This window comes from Uloborus diversus, chromosome 4, assembly GCF_026930045.1.
Source record: "Uloborus diversus isolate 005 chromosome 4, Udiv.v.3.1, whole genome shotgun sequence".
Classification (NCBI taxonomy): domain Eukaryota; kingdom Metazoa; phylum Arthropoda; class Arachnida; order Araneae; family Uloboridae; genus Uloborus; species Uloborus diversus.
In genome coordinates this window covers 63,655,247-63,670,140 of record NC_072734.1, presented here as the reverse complement: position 1 = coordinate 63,670,140, position 14,894 = coordinate 63,655,247, and the positions used below count along the sequence as shown (strand labels likewise).

Below are 14,894 nucleotides of genomic sequence, written 5' to 3'. Positions count from 1 at the left end.
TCTCCTGGTCGGAGGCGTCCATGTCCTACACACACGCACGTTCACACACATCCACTCACACGCCTACGTGCATACACACAAGTCTACGCAAACACACAACTATGCACAAGTAACAGCCCAGGAGGAGAAGCAGACTTGGGGGGGGGGGGACAGGAGCCGTTTCTAGAAACAATAACTCCAATGAGTAGGGTCCTGTCTCAGTTCGTGATTGCGAAAAACATAATTTGAATTTAAAATTTCAGAATTCAAATTAATTTTCTTTTTTCTTTCTTTTCTTTATTTTGTTGTTTGTGGGTGGGGTTTCTTACTGTTCGGATTACCCTTGAAATATAGGTTAATCGTCTTTCTTGTTTACTTTTCTCTCATTTGCATTGTCAAAAGAAAAAAAAACCTGATGTTGCGGATCAAGTTGATTACCGAAGAATGAAGATGTAGGAAGGCCAAAACTGTAATTTCTGTAAATTTTTTTTTAACCTCCATTTAATCCGATGCTCGTATAAATTAGAAATAGGGTTTCATACACGAAAATTAGCTTTAATTTTAATGTTTTAAGACATCTTTTTATGATAAAATAAGATCGTTTCAAAAAAAAAACGAATTTTTTCCCGGCAATTCGCTATTTCGATATATGTAGGTCCGACTGTACTTAATTTTACCTAATTTTCATGTTATTTTAGAGTTGCCAGACGTCCCGGCGGGATTACTTCCCGTCTCGGAAAAGATAAAATCGATTATAAATTACCAAAAACGGGTTAAAAATAATTTTTAAGGCTTATTTAGGATACCTGCTTTGACTTGCTTAACGCTGACTTGCAGACGAGTCATCGATTCAAAGTTCATCGCTGAACAAAGCTTTTCCCAAAATTCCTAATATTTTTAAAGAATTATTACGGGTAGGTAGGTCACCGTCCTGTAACTTAAAAAAATAACCGACTTGATTACATAAAAATAGCCAAAATAAAAAATTCTTTGCTGATCAAAGTAGGAATTTACGCTCAAAAAAATTGTTTTAACTAGCTCATATCCTGATGCAGAAACCATGAAAATAATCGTTCATTAAAGTACTGTCGAATTCTTCGTGAATAAAAATATTCATCTTAATTGTGTTTTTCTTCTTTTTAATCTCTCTTAGAGTTTAGAAGTTGGATGATTTTCAACTGTCTAAATGTCGTTTCATTGTTTCTAAGGAATACACAATTATAAATTTTAAAATACTTCTTCACACTCCACAAATTAAAAAATAAAAAAAAAAGTGCAGTCATCGCTTGTTCTCTGGGTTTATGACTAAGAAAAATTTTGCTTGACTTTGGAATGCTGAAAAAGGTTACTAAAAAGGTTAAGTTGAGATGAAGTCTATAGTAAAGAGTTAAAAATTATGCTCGCTTTAAGCAGGGTTTGCTCGTTAAAAGCGAGTTATGCTTTCGTAAACTTAACATTGCATCAACCATTTCTGATTTCTTCGTAAAATCTGGGTTCTCGTTAAATAAAGTTTCATTATGAGAGTTCGTCTAATTTATTTTCCTATGACAAATTTAAGGTTTTTCAAAGAAAAAAAAAATGAATTAAAAACATGAGGCAGTGAGAAGCACAGGGATCTTAGTGCCAAAAGCAAATACTATATTTAAGCTAACCAGTACAGAGAGGTGAATATCCCGTTGTAAGGCAAGAGGGCATACAGCACGATTTCGAAAACATGTTCCCATAAAAGCCTACCTAGGACCGTAGCTTCAAACGAGTTATACTCAAATCAAAACTTGAAAATATCCACTTCCATCCTTCAGCGTCTCACTGCCTCATTAGGCGAGTGATTAAAACACCATTCAAAGTTTGTCCTAAGTGCTAAATTAATAGCCGTATGACTTTTTTTTTTGTACGGAAAAGTTTCTTTACGTTCTTCTCTTTTAAACCTGCCATATTTAATATTTCTTAATACTGTGCTGTTATTTTTTGCTCCGATAGTTTCACGCTTTTCGAAGTTTTTTGTAATCCTTCGACAAAAAGTCATTGAACATTTCACGTGCCTTTTAAAAGGAAGTCTTTTTTAACTGTAAATTTGACGAAGCTATTTATATTCTAGGACAAATTATTAAACTATGCTTGTTAAAGAGCGATAATTCCGAAATGCAATAAAGTTGTTAGCAGACAGCAGTTCTTGAGGTCGTTCACTGAACAACTTTATTGCATTTCGGATAGAATTTTTTCCCCCCCTTGAATGATGAGATTTATCAACAGCAGTGCAAGATTTCACTATCATTTTATGGGAACAAACTGCAGAGCTGTTAATTTTAATAATTTTTCCCGAAATACAAATAGTATGGCGGGACTAAAATTTTTTTTTTTTTTTCATAACTATTTGGTATCTCTGGCATAAAGCTGGTGAAAAAAGTAATCTTTTAATTTTTAAGGAGTTGCAAAAGTCTTATCTAAACTTTTAATGAAAATTAACTGTCACGAGATGTTAAAATGTCAGTAATCCAACGTTATGGATTACTGACATTTTAATTTTTCAGCACAAAGGTATTTATTCTTTATATTGTCACGAGATGGTTCTTCACAACATATTGTTTCATGGTCTTTGTGAATGGGAAATATTTTTTGCTTCGCACAGCAATATACAGGGTAACTTATGCATTCATATCCAACTTGACTTTTCTGTTTAAGAAATTGTACTCAAAATCTGTTAGGCTTTTTAATTATTCCTTTTAATTATAGTGCAGAGTACTAAAAAATACGACTTCTAAACAGGGGTAAATGATGCAATTCAAAGAAAAGGAGAGCATCCCAATTAAAATTTTCAAATGAAAGGAAAAGATTCGACTACGGCACTTACATTGTTATTTTCTAAAGAAATTGACAGGCGATTTAGCTTTAATATTATCACAATGCAAATTAGTAACAAAAAAAAATCATGTAACTTTCCAAATTTCTCCAACAGTTAATTTAATTTTGAGCTGATATCCGTCAAGACTGAAAACTCACTTCTGCATCAAAGCAAGATAGCTTTACAAAAGAGGATTTTGCAACATGGCAGCTTTAAGGCCAATCAAATTTTTTTTAGCACATCTGCTCCTAAAAAAGTTACCCAACTAAAAAATTTCAGTCACAGTTTGGTAGTCAGTTAAAACCTTTAAGTTGCTTATTCATCTATCTTTGCTTTTGTTTGTTTAACTACTTGTTTTGGACTATTGGCACTCTGCTGTACTAAAGGAATTTCCATTTATAACATCATAATACAGTCATGTAGCTCCATACCTATTTCCTACCTTTGAAATTCACAGCAGGCTGCATCTTTATTTCTTCAATTAAAGAACTCCATTAAATTGAGTAGTTTTGTCCGATTTAAATCATTTTATTCACTTGTCATACAACTATGTACATAAATCTGATGGAGCTACCTACCACTAAAATTATAGCCACCATTAGAACCTAATCTTTAAAATTATGACTTGCTCCAAAGAAAATAGGAGCATAATAAAAACTCAAATAATTCAATATATTATTTCTATACTAAACATAAAACTAAAATGATAACACATAATTTCTTTAAAACATTCAAGACTAGATAATTTTAAATAATCAAAAGCAGTGCAGTACTACTAAAACTTAATTGTTGCCTTGTTACTGGGACTATAAAAACACATTGTCAGTAGCTCCATCTTACAAATTAAATTGCAGCATTAAAACTGGCCTCAAAAATCAATAACAAGTTTTAAAATTGTGTACCCATAACAAATACATCCCATAATGTTTAAGTTCATCAGTCAATGTCATTGTCGACTCCTTTAGCATTTAGGGCCATAGGACAGCCATAAAAATCCAAGTGTTTCCGCACACCTCTTTCACCCTTCATGGGTTTCTTACAATATGGACAGGGTACCTTTGAAGACTTAGATAGGACTTCTTCTAGTTTAATGTTTTCACTTGAGTCATGAAAGTCTTCCGGTACAACATCTGCATCTCTGGCAACAGGCAATATAGTTATATTAGAAGCAGGAACATCTTCACAAACATCACCAGTCTGAAACTGCAAGCCCAGACACACCCTCTTGGACACGTGTCTGTTCATGGTACTTTTGTCGTAGAAAACTTTAAAGCAGAAGGGGCATATGGCCTGCTTCGGGCTACCCTTAAAAAGGCTGTGGGAAAAGTGGGGCGGCTTGAATTTCGCCTGGTGAAAAGCTGATCCTTGATATTTTTGCATTTTCATGCGCTGATTCCACCACAACATTTTTCGACCTGAAGAAATGACAAAAAATGAGAACTTGCAGCTAAACCACATACTAATCCTACATTCAAAGTGCCTATTAACTGACAATGGAACAAATAGCATAAGTTAAAAACCTAAGGAAAAATTCAGCAATTCTACTTTTACTCTTCAGGATTTACTAAACCTGCATAATGGGCCTAAAATTCAATTATCAATTAATAGACACTCTGGCGTTCTACCATTCACTAATGACACCACACACTTAAGAACGATCAGAATACAGCAATATTCTGGTATTTCCTTTTTTCGTTAAGTTTTAACGGACAAGGAGGTCACCATTCAAACTGTTGCATTGCATGATCGCGCATGGCGAGACAAAACCCCCTTCAACTAAAGAAAGGCTGTACACCATTTTGCAAATCATTAAAATATACTAACCAGAACAAGCTTCATTATTCATGATTTCCAACCTAATGAATAAAAAGGATGCTTTATATCAACACTATGAGCTCTTCATTACAAACAAGTTTCACTTAAGTTTTGTGGTGCCATACATGAAGTAAAATACAAATTCATTTCAAACTATAACTATCTTATTACTCAAAGATACAAATTTAACTTACCTAAAAAAATAAAGCTTCACACCTTTCTCCAACTTCACCTGAAAATAAACTCAAAAAACTAGACCATAACTATGTGATGCTAAATCCAGTGGTCAATTCTCACCAAGAAAAATGTCAGGAACTCAAGCGCTTAACATCTTAAAATACTGAGATTCAGCTGACTTAAGCAATTTTGAACTGGTACCAAGAGTTAAGACTCTAAATTTGGCACTTAATTTATGACATGTTAAAAAAGCCAGAAAAGTTAGCAACTTGAGCATTATGTTCAAAAAAATTTGCTTGCATGCAGACAAGTTTTAGTTGTTGAACTTAAATCAAATTAAAATGTTTGATCTTTAAATAAGACTTGCAACCAATAATACTATTCAGATACATTTATTTTTACAAATATTTCAACAAATTGCTACATCTTTTGACAAATTACAATATACTTCAGTTTTACAATATTATCACAGAAGAGACAGCTCCACAATTTTCTTTCTTTCAAACTCCTGCCAAGGTACGGTCAAGTCGACGAATTCGAAGAAAAGGGCCTTCATAATACTTACCAAGGCCCGACAAACATTAATGCACTCAATAATTTACCATACCATAGTTAAAAATAAAAATATTTTAACTTACCATAAAATTTAAAAACTTGTTTTACTTGGGAATCCAAGAACAGCTGGATGCCACAGGTTCTGGTCCTTCGTCCTGGAACTTTTCCCCATCTTGGAGTTAGTTGACTTGCTGGATGCTTCAACTTCTGGCAGGTGGATCGTTTTCGATGGAGCCCATTTATTAATGTCCACAAGTAAGGCACACGCCAAACAGACAATTTGATTTGTACGCAAGTTAAATCACTTACATAATACTGTCATAATGGCACAATTCATTGCCGGACAGTTTAAACGACTTAACATTTTTATAATGAACACTGCAACAGTTTAAATGGTCCCAATAACATGACAATTAAACAAAATTTAATATACCAATACAAAATTGGTACTTAATGCTTTAACTTAATGCTACCTTTAAGTAAAAAAAAAACATTAACTTAACTTACATGACTAACTTACAAACTAGACTTAAAAGCTAAATTAAACCTAACTTAAAGCTAACTACATCTAAGAGTACAACTAAATTAACACATAAAGTAGGCTGCCCATTTGGCTCTAAAATGAGTCGGGAAAATTAAGCAACCTACTTTATCATATTATTGAACTATTGTGAAGAGACCAGCAATTCAATGAAAAAATCTATCTTAGAAATGCCAAAACAAAACTATCAGCCTGCAGATTTGAGGCTGTAACAAATTTCATTTTCATCTGAATCGGTGATCTCTCCACACAATGTAAATACACAACACAAGAGAGAAGTGAAAAAGGGTCCTGGGTTGGATAGAAAGGGTTACCTTGAGGTTGTGAATCGTGTGGCACGAGTGCACTACTGTCCTGATAATTGCTTGGCCCAGGCAGAGAGGCAACTCCTTGGTCCATGTACATCATCATAGACCTTTCGGAACTGTGGGAGGGACCCGCAACGGGAGAAATGGGAGGATCGTCGAATGAAAGAATTTGGGGCTTGATGTCTGAAAAAAGTAACATTCTCTTAATGAATGAAACACCTTACTGCAGGAACAACATTAAAGTGGAATCTTAAGAATTAATATAAGATGCACAATTAACTTTCCTCATCATTATATTAAATTAGAAAACTTTGGAGAACAGCTTTCTACACTTGCAATTACTTACGAAGTTCAACATTGAGGCTTGAGATTTACCCTTTTAATACTGATTGAGAATGTCTTATCATAATTTTAAATTATGTTCACTTTCTTAATTTACCACAATTGCATGATTCTTACTTTATATTGGACTTGCCTTACTACTTATGACCATACTTGAAAAATTAATCAACAAAAATGTTAAAATTTCATTGTTTTGCAAGATAAAATCTCATGATAATTCTCAAATTACAACTCACTTTTTTACAAGGAATGAATGAGAATATAATTTTGTTCTCTTCTAATACGTTGTATTCTTCATTTTGTTCAAAACAAATGTACTTAAAACAGTTGAATAGTTAAACTTTGGATCAGAAGTCACTCTACAGAAATATATCAAGTATTAGTCAGTATTTAAAGTTCAAAATCAGAAAAATTACACCAACATATTTATTTAGGGGTGGCAATAACAGGTTCAATGCAAAAAAAAAAGTGCAAGCCTATGAAAAAATATCATGTATTCTTAAATCAGATACTAACAATTTACTTTGTTCATTAATGATAAAACCATACACTACACTTCAGTATTAATTAAAGCACTCAATTGCATATAATTACCTTGCGGACTGTCTGGTCCTTGAAGATTGGAACCTAATGAGTCTGATGGTATTGAAGAAACAGGAACTAATGCTTGGCTACCACTATCCGTACTACTCATAGACCGCCTGGATATTTCTAAGCCACTGACAGATGGAAGTGTTATGTGCCCTGTACTGTTTTGACTATTTGAAGGAACCTAAAAAAATTGGAATCATACAATCAATTTAATGGCATTGAACTTTTTTTACTCAGCAAATGTCAGCTACGCATCAGATCTTAAGCAATTTAATATCAAAATCAGTAAATTTCAGGTTGAAAAAAAAATAGGTTGAACATTGATATTAAGATTTAACTTTTTCACTTGAAATAAATATGCGTCAGTTTATACAACAGATTAATATTTTTCGTTTACAGATGAGAAAAACATTCACATAGTATCAAACCATTTTCACTATTCTATCTAATTTCCTTTTGTTGCCATTGCAATAAATAGTGCCAACAATAATTTAAATAAGAAATATAAATATTGCAGATAATAGCAAAGTAATAAAAATATTGTTAGTTATGGCATACAAATAGCAGTTTGTTTCACTTCTAATTCATTGGAAACTAATGAAAACGAGCACATGAACTACAGTTAACTTATGTAAAAAATTTTAATTTAACTAAGAATTAAGCATTAACTTTATATTAATAAGTTTATCAAAATCAACAAGTTCAGTTTGTTTCTATAACAAAATAAATACTTCATTCACTGGGCTATTAAATGAAGCATGAAACATTGTTTTAAAAATTTTAACAGCAAAGTTCTATATAATGCTTTTTAAGAGTAAATTAATTTCAGAGTTACATTTAAGCTACCAATACCAACGAATACTAAGCAAACCAATAAGAGGCTTGATTATTGGAGCCAGGCCTAGATAAAAATGTCTGCCAACTAATTACTCCTTAAATATTTCATGTAAAAAAAACATTTTACATCTTATATCATGGCCAACAGCTAAAATGTCGAGCTAAAAACAAGGAGTACCACAATGACAAAAGCATTTGCTCCTTTTTCAATATTGTCACTTGCCAAAAAAAGGTTATAAAAATTAGTTTAAAAATATCAAAATTTCTGCTAATAGCGTTCATCTACAATCGGGGTCTAACTAAAGCTTAAGATTTTTTAAAATGTGTATTTTCAATTTTAATTACTTTAAAAAGCGGATTTAAAAAATACAATATCTTGAAACCCAGAAAAGAGGGAAACTACAGTAAAGGTTGGTAGGTATGCATTTGTTGATAAGTAATGCCTCAAAATTACCATAACAAGCATGCAGATGAAATTAAAAGTAACTCGCTAGTTATGCATATTATGAATTAAAATTGTTTTTCCTGTAATATTTACATTACAGTTAAAAATGATAGAAATTGATGGTGTCAACATTACTTAGTTAACACTAACAAAAAGTGTACTTCTGACTTATATACATGAACGAGAAGAGGATTGGAGCTGTTAACATAGCAAGCACGGCATAATAAAAGGTATAGGAACATTAATATACATAAAATTGATGAGAAATCTTATGACAAGGTTAAGAGAAGCTATATCACTGAAATTATAAATAACGAATCATACAATGTCACATTATTTTGAAGCGATAATTATCACCGAGATTGGTTTGAAATTCGTTATGAGTAGTAACGATAATGCACTCGGTGAATCGATACTGAAATTACTTTCAGACACTTACATTGTCTGTGGTTAAAGTTTGTTCCATCAACTTGGATGGCTCAACTTCAAAGTCATTATCGTCGTCGCACGATATCTGATCTTCGTCGTGGTCCTGCAGATGGGATTTGGAGTTGAAATTATGTACAGAGTTCGATGAGTGAGCGGCGGCTTGCACCTGAGATTGCGAGTTGGAAGGAGTGCTGCCCGAACGAATATCACTGGAGCCCTCCATGGACGCGTCCCCCGAGAGCTCTTCGATCTCCGGGGAGTGGGACTCCTTGATCTTGGGGCCGGTGCCGCCCTCGTCATCTGAGCGGGCGGAGTCGGAGAGCGACCGCTTCCGGGGGCGGCCCCGCTTTCTTTTACCCTGCAAGGGCGGCGTGTCTGTCCTTACGGCGGAGGGGGGCAGCGTGGGAGGCACGGCGGTTGTGGGGGGCGCCTGGGGGGTGTTGTTGTTGACGATCTCCTGCTGGACGATGCCGGCCGCGTGTCGGCTTTCCCCCGTCACCTCCGCCAGCCCCTTCACTTTTAACGTCTCTGCCGTCTTGAGGAGCGCTGACAGCTGGTCATGCGAGACGTTCACCTCGCCCCTGTACATGAAGTCTATGATGGCTTTGAGGTCCGTGTAGCGCATATCTTTCATTATCACAATGGGGTGCTTGCAGGGATTCTCTAAAAATAAACTCTGGAAGAAGGGACTGCAAGCGGAAAGCACCATTTTGTGGGCCTTGAGGCTCAGGCCGTCACACGCGAGAGTCACGTCCACCAAGGCTTCCGTGCTCAGCAGGCTCTCGAAGACCTGCAACATGTTTGTGGTGTGGTTGTTCCATTTGAGGCAGAACTGCTGAGACATGATGAGTGATGAAGGATGACAATGACTAGTGAATGAACCTGCAAACAAAAAATAATAAATCACAAGTTACATTGGTAGCAGAATCCTAAAATATTTTTTAAACATGTTTGATTAATTCACGTCATTTAAAGCTTTAAATAATGACAATTATTTGCTAAAATGATATAAGCTTTAACTTATTGAAAAACATTTACACTAAGGTTTATCTGCATATTTTAAAATTCTAAAAAAAATTCCCAACATTTTTTTTTCTTTCAAGGCTCACGAATTTTCCTTTGGGGGGGGAGTAGATAAAAGGGGCAAACTCAAGCAAAATTTATTGACAACAAAACCTAGCCACTGAAGTGTAAATATTGATTCCATAAAGCCAGAGGGGAATTATCCCCTTGACCTGCTACGATGGCAACTACCTGAACAATGTTATTAGGAATTTGTACAGTAATGACTCTACTAGACACCAGACAATAAAATAACAAGTATGTTTTTCATAGGAGGTCGGCTCGCATACAATTTTCAAATAAAAACAAGTAATCAAAACACAATTCTTTTCCTAGGCATACAAATCATGTACCACAACATTCTTGAAACTTGTCGTTTACAATGCTGTATTTCCACTTAAAAAATTAAAAATCAAATCTTATAAAATGTAATTGTTATTTATTACATTATCTTTTATCATTGATAAATCAATTTATGTGGAAGGGCAATAACTATTACCCAGCCAGAAGATTAATTTAATATCGCCATTTAATATCGATCATTTAATTTCAGAACTGATTGAATTTAGAAAAAAAAGAATTTAATCGGCCCTCCATAAATTAGAATCGACACCCAGCCATTAATTCATTAATATGCAGAGTGAAAGTAATGATGTTTACATTATGAGAGATGACGCTGGTTTACTTTTACACCTACTGGTTGACACCTACTAAGTCAGCTAGTGATACCTTCGAGACACCTAAAACTACGTACCACATCACGAATATTAAATCTAAGTCACAGATCAACATTGCAAGAAAAACTGGATATCACATAAATAAACAAAAATAATTATGTTTAAGTTTAAAAAAAAAAACATTTGACACCAATTCTCATCAATAACAGAGAAGAGAGAGCTGCTCTACATGTACACTAGCGCTTCATTAGCAATATGTCTGCCACGAAATCAGTACGCGCCATTTTGTGTACACCTCTCTAAAAATTACATAATAAATTCATTAGCAAGAATGCTGAAAAGAAATGCAAATTTTTAAAATGACAACAATTTAATTTATTATTAATTATAATTTTGATGCAAAACTTAATTGTACTTACAAAAATATAGTAGCTTTCATATGATCTGACCGAGCGATTAATGCGTATTTACAACTCGGTGTCTAAAGTTCATATAACCAAAATTTAGAAATTTCTGAGCTAAGAGAAGTGAGTACGGGGTTTCAGATGTACGAACACGGACTCTATTTTGAGCCAATCGCAACGTTCGAGAAAGATTCTTGCATGACGCAAATAAAAGAAATTCACTGATAGGCTCACAGCAGCGGTATGAGCAAGTTCAGTTTTGGCGTTCAGTTTTCGGTTGCCACATTTGGCTATTATCCATTTTCTCTATTCTTATCGAGAAAGGAAACAAATTCTCCATATCGTGATTACTGAGAAAAAGCAATCAAGCCCAAGCATCTAAAATACTCTTCAAATATAATTTCTGGAATTTGTTTCTCAATCAGGAATGCCTATTTGGAGATGAAACAGATTTATCTGCAACATCAACTGAGGTTTAGCTCCAAATAACAATTAAAACTGATTCACTGATTGATTGATTGTTGCATGATTTCAGAGTTTTTGACTCAGCGCATAGTAGGTTATCCCACTTGCTCTTGCATAGTTTTGGTGTACCCACAAAGAATTTCTTTTTAGTTATTCATAAAACTTCATCAGTATGATCTAACATTTAAAAATTTTAAAATTTAAAAAAAAAATTAAAATTTATTTTTTTTCGCAATTTTAAGGGTTTTTTTAGTTTGCTGGTTTTTTCTCGACGAACGATTAATTTATTTATTTTGCTTTATGTATTTACTTGTGGCACCCGACGGCTTCGCCCATAATAGAAAAATTAAAGGTCTTTTGGTTCGCTTGTATATTTACAAATAATGTATGGTGAATTTTCTCGCCAATTGGCTTGTACCGACGTTACAGTTCCACGTTCTGATAATTTCGTATCTCGCCAATTGGCTTGTGCCCATGTTACGGTTCCACGTTATGATAATTTCGTAATTTATGATAGTTTTTTTCTTAAAATTGGAATAAAAAAAGAACCACATCGAATTTTCGAAAAATCGCTTCGAGGTGCACACCCCCATGCTACATACTAACTTTGTGCCAAATTTCATGAAAATCGGCCGAACGGTTTAGGCGCTATGCGCGTCACAGACATCCAGACATCCTCCGGATGGAGAGACTTTCTGCTTTATTATTAGTAACTAGTGGCACCCGCACGGCTTCGCCCGTAATAGAAAAATTAAAGGTCTTTTGGTTCGCTTGTATATTTACAAGTAATGTATGGTGAATTTTCTCGCCAATTGGCTTGTACCGAAGTTACAGTTCCACGTTATGATAATTTTGTATCTCGCCAATTGGCTTGTGCCCATGTTACGGTTCCACGTTATGATAATTTCGTTATTTATGATAGTTTTTTTCTTAAAATTGGAATAAAAAAAGAACCACATCGAATTTTCGAAACATCGCTTCGAGGTGCACACCCCCATGCTACATACTAACTTTGTGCCAAATTTCTTGAAAATCGGCCGAACGGTTTAGGCGCTATGCGCGTCACAGACATCCTACAGATATCCAGACATCCAGACATCCTCCGGACAGAGAGACTTTCAGCTTTATTATTAGTAAAGATAAAGATAAAGAAGATTTATTTATTTATTTTTGAGTGACGTGAATAATTGATACATTTAAAAAAAAGTTTCTAATATCCGGGGGGGGGAATCAAGAAAATAAAAATATTTTTGAAAAAAAAAATTAATTTGAATTTTGACCTCTTGAATCCAAATTATGTTTTTCGCAATCACGAGTGTGTGTGTGTGTGGGGGGGGGGTATGTGTGTTTGTGTGTAGAGGGGTATGTGTATGTGTGTGTAGGTGTCTGTATGTATGCGTGTGTGTATGTATGTGTTTGAGTGTGTGATGTGTATGTGTTTGTGTATGTGTGTGTAGGTGTATGTATTTGTGTGAGCGTGTGTGTGTGTGAAGTTGTGTATGTATGCGCGTGTGTGTAGCATATGGATGCAACCTGTAGACGGTTTTCGCTAGAGGAGCAGCATCGTGAGGAGCCGGTCGACGGTGATGCTGCAGAGGGTGCTGGCGGGAAAAGGAAATCAAAGGACATTAAAACAGTCAAGTGAGAACAATAAGCAATCGTAATTGCTCAAAAAACAGAACCGACTTCAAAACTGCAGTTGGGTATAGCTCTAAAAAATAAAAAATACTTTTCATCTTTAAACACCATCCATACTACCCGTCATTTCAAAGTTTTCCGGGGAGGGGGACAAGGGTACTTACCAATATCTCCATAGATTTTATAGATCGATACATTTTATAGGAACGAAGCACCAAATTACAGGTAAAATGCACATTTTTATCTTTGAATTGCACCCCTGATCGCTCAAATGACGGGCCTGCTCCGGAGTCGGAATCAGTCATTTTCCCTCAAGGACCGCCACTCAGTCAGTGCTTGTGAAGTCGGAGTCAGACTGATTTGGGGTAAAGGAGTCGGAGTCGAAGGCTCAGAAACTCTTGGAGCCGGAGTTGAGCATTTTTGTTCCGACTCCGCAGACCGACAACACTAATTGCATCATACATCATACATCGCATTGAAAACAACAGTAGGTATTTGTACGAAGGTATTATAAATGTTTCATTCTTGATTTTGAGTGTTTGTTCTGAAAAATACAATCATATGGTTTCACATCATTTTATTATCTTTTTTCACCGACTTCAAAAATGATGTTCAATGAGAATTGGGAAAATTTCAGCAATTATCGTATGACTCAAAGTATTTTAGCGATTCATCGAATTTGAGGGATAAATAGCCAACGAGAGAAAGTTCTTTGAATAACTCCTGAAACTTCTATTCGGTTCGAGTTCTTTTCTCGTTCTCTGCGTTGCCATGGTTACACATGCCGCTTGCGAAGAGATATGTTTGAATAAATTTTATCAAGATGATAAAATCATTTCAAAATAACTTTTAATGGGAAGTATTTGCAAAGCAGTTTTTTGCTGTACGAATCATGTTCTGTCCGTTCGGTATAGCTTATTCTTTTCGAAATTGTTTGGAGTATTTAATTGGAATAATATTTTCATCGCTTATTATTCATGTTATTTCCATTTGGTTTTATTACATGTTTAGGAGAAACAAAAGGGAGGAAAGCAAATTGTAAAAAATATGCATTTTGAGTTTTTTTAAAAAAAGACAAAAATATGAAACGAAATTTTGTTCCTCACGTAAAGCAGTAGAAGCGCTAGAAATATTTTAAAAGAGGGAGGAAATTTTTCGCTTCCAAGCTTAAAACGAAAAAAAAAATACATTTTTCCAAAACTTAACATTTTAAAAAGAACGTTGCAATATCACTTACTTTATTTTTATACTTTTTTTAAAAAAGCTTATCATAATTCCATAAAGCTCTTCCTGTAATCGGAGGATTTTTTATGTTTACTGTTTCGTTATTTTTCTGCAATCTGCCACATTTATTTATTTATTTATTTATTTATTTATTTTTAAAGCCTGATTGTTGAACATGCGTCACTTGACATAACTTTTATTTTCGAAGTAGACCGTGCAAAACCGGGCGACGCATAATTCCATAAAAACTGAGAAAATGAAAACAGATAACTTTTATTTAACAGTTAAAATATTACAATTTAATTGCTTTTCGGTATAATAAGACAAAAGGGCTTGGATCGCTATTTAAAAAGAAATTTAAAAATATATCTAAAAAAGGACTTTTTATCAAATGGCAAATGTAACGAACATGCAACTTCCACATTAACATGATTGGAAGTTCAACCGATTATAATTTTAATACAGACGCATGGTGGAACAGACGAGTCAGATGACGAATGGCTTAATGTTGAGAGGGATCCATTGAAACACAGAGTACAACATCGCTCCGATAACTTGCAATT

At 34.4% G+C, this 14,894-nt stretch overlaps 1 protein-coding gene across 8 annotated transcripts in view; it reads right to left on the bottom strand.

Annotated features, from left to right (window-relative positions):
- Nucleotides 1-11,138, bottom strand: part of LOC129221316 (protein tramtrack, beta isoform-like) — a 215,045-nt gene extending 203,907 nt beyond the window's left edge. For 7 of the 8 annotated variants that reach the window (XM_054855782.1, XM_054855781.1, XM_054855777.1 and 4 more), the window contains exons 1-4: nucleotides 11,020-11,138; nucleotides 8,872-9,743; nucleotides 7,154-7,331; nucleotides 6,224-6,400 (exon numbers count right to left, since the gene is read on the bottom strand). In XM_054855782.1, coding sequence (XP_054711757.1) covers nucleotides 6,224-6,400; nucleotides 7,154-7,331; nucleotides 8,872-9,705 — 1,189 coding nt within the window. In that variant the 5' untranslated portion in view covers nucleotides 9,706-9,743; nucleotides 11,020-11,138. Of the gene's footprint in view, nucleotides 1-3,336; nucleotides 4,237-6,223; nucleotides 6,401-7,153; nucleotides 7,332-8,871; nucleotides 9,744-11,019 lie in introns of those variants that run through there. The other variant, XM_054855775.1, reaches the window with a different exon arrangement.
- Between the last annotated feature and the right edge of the window lie 3,756 nt (nucleotides 11,139-14,894).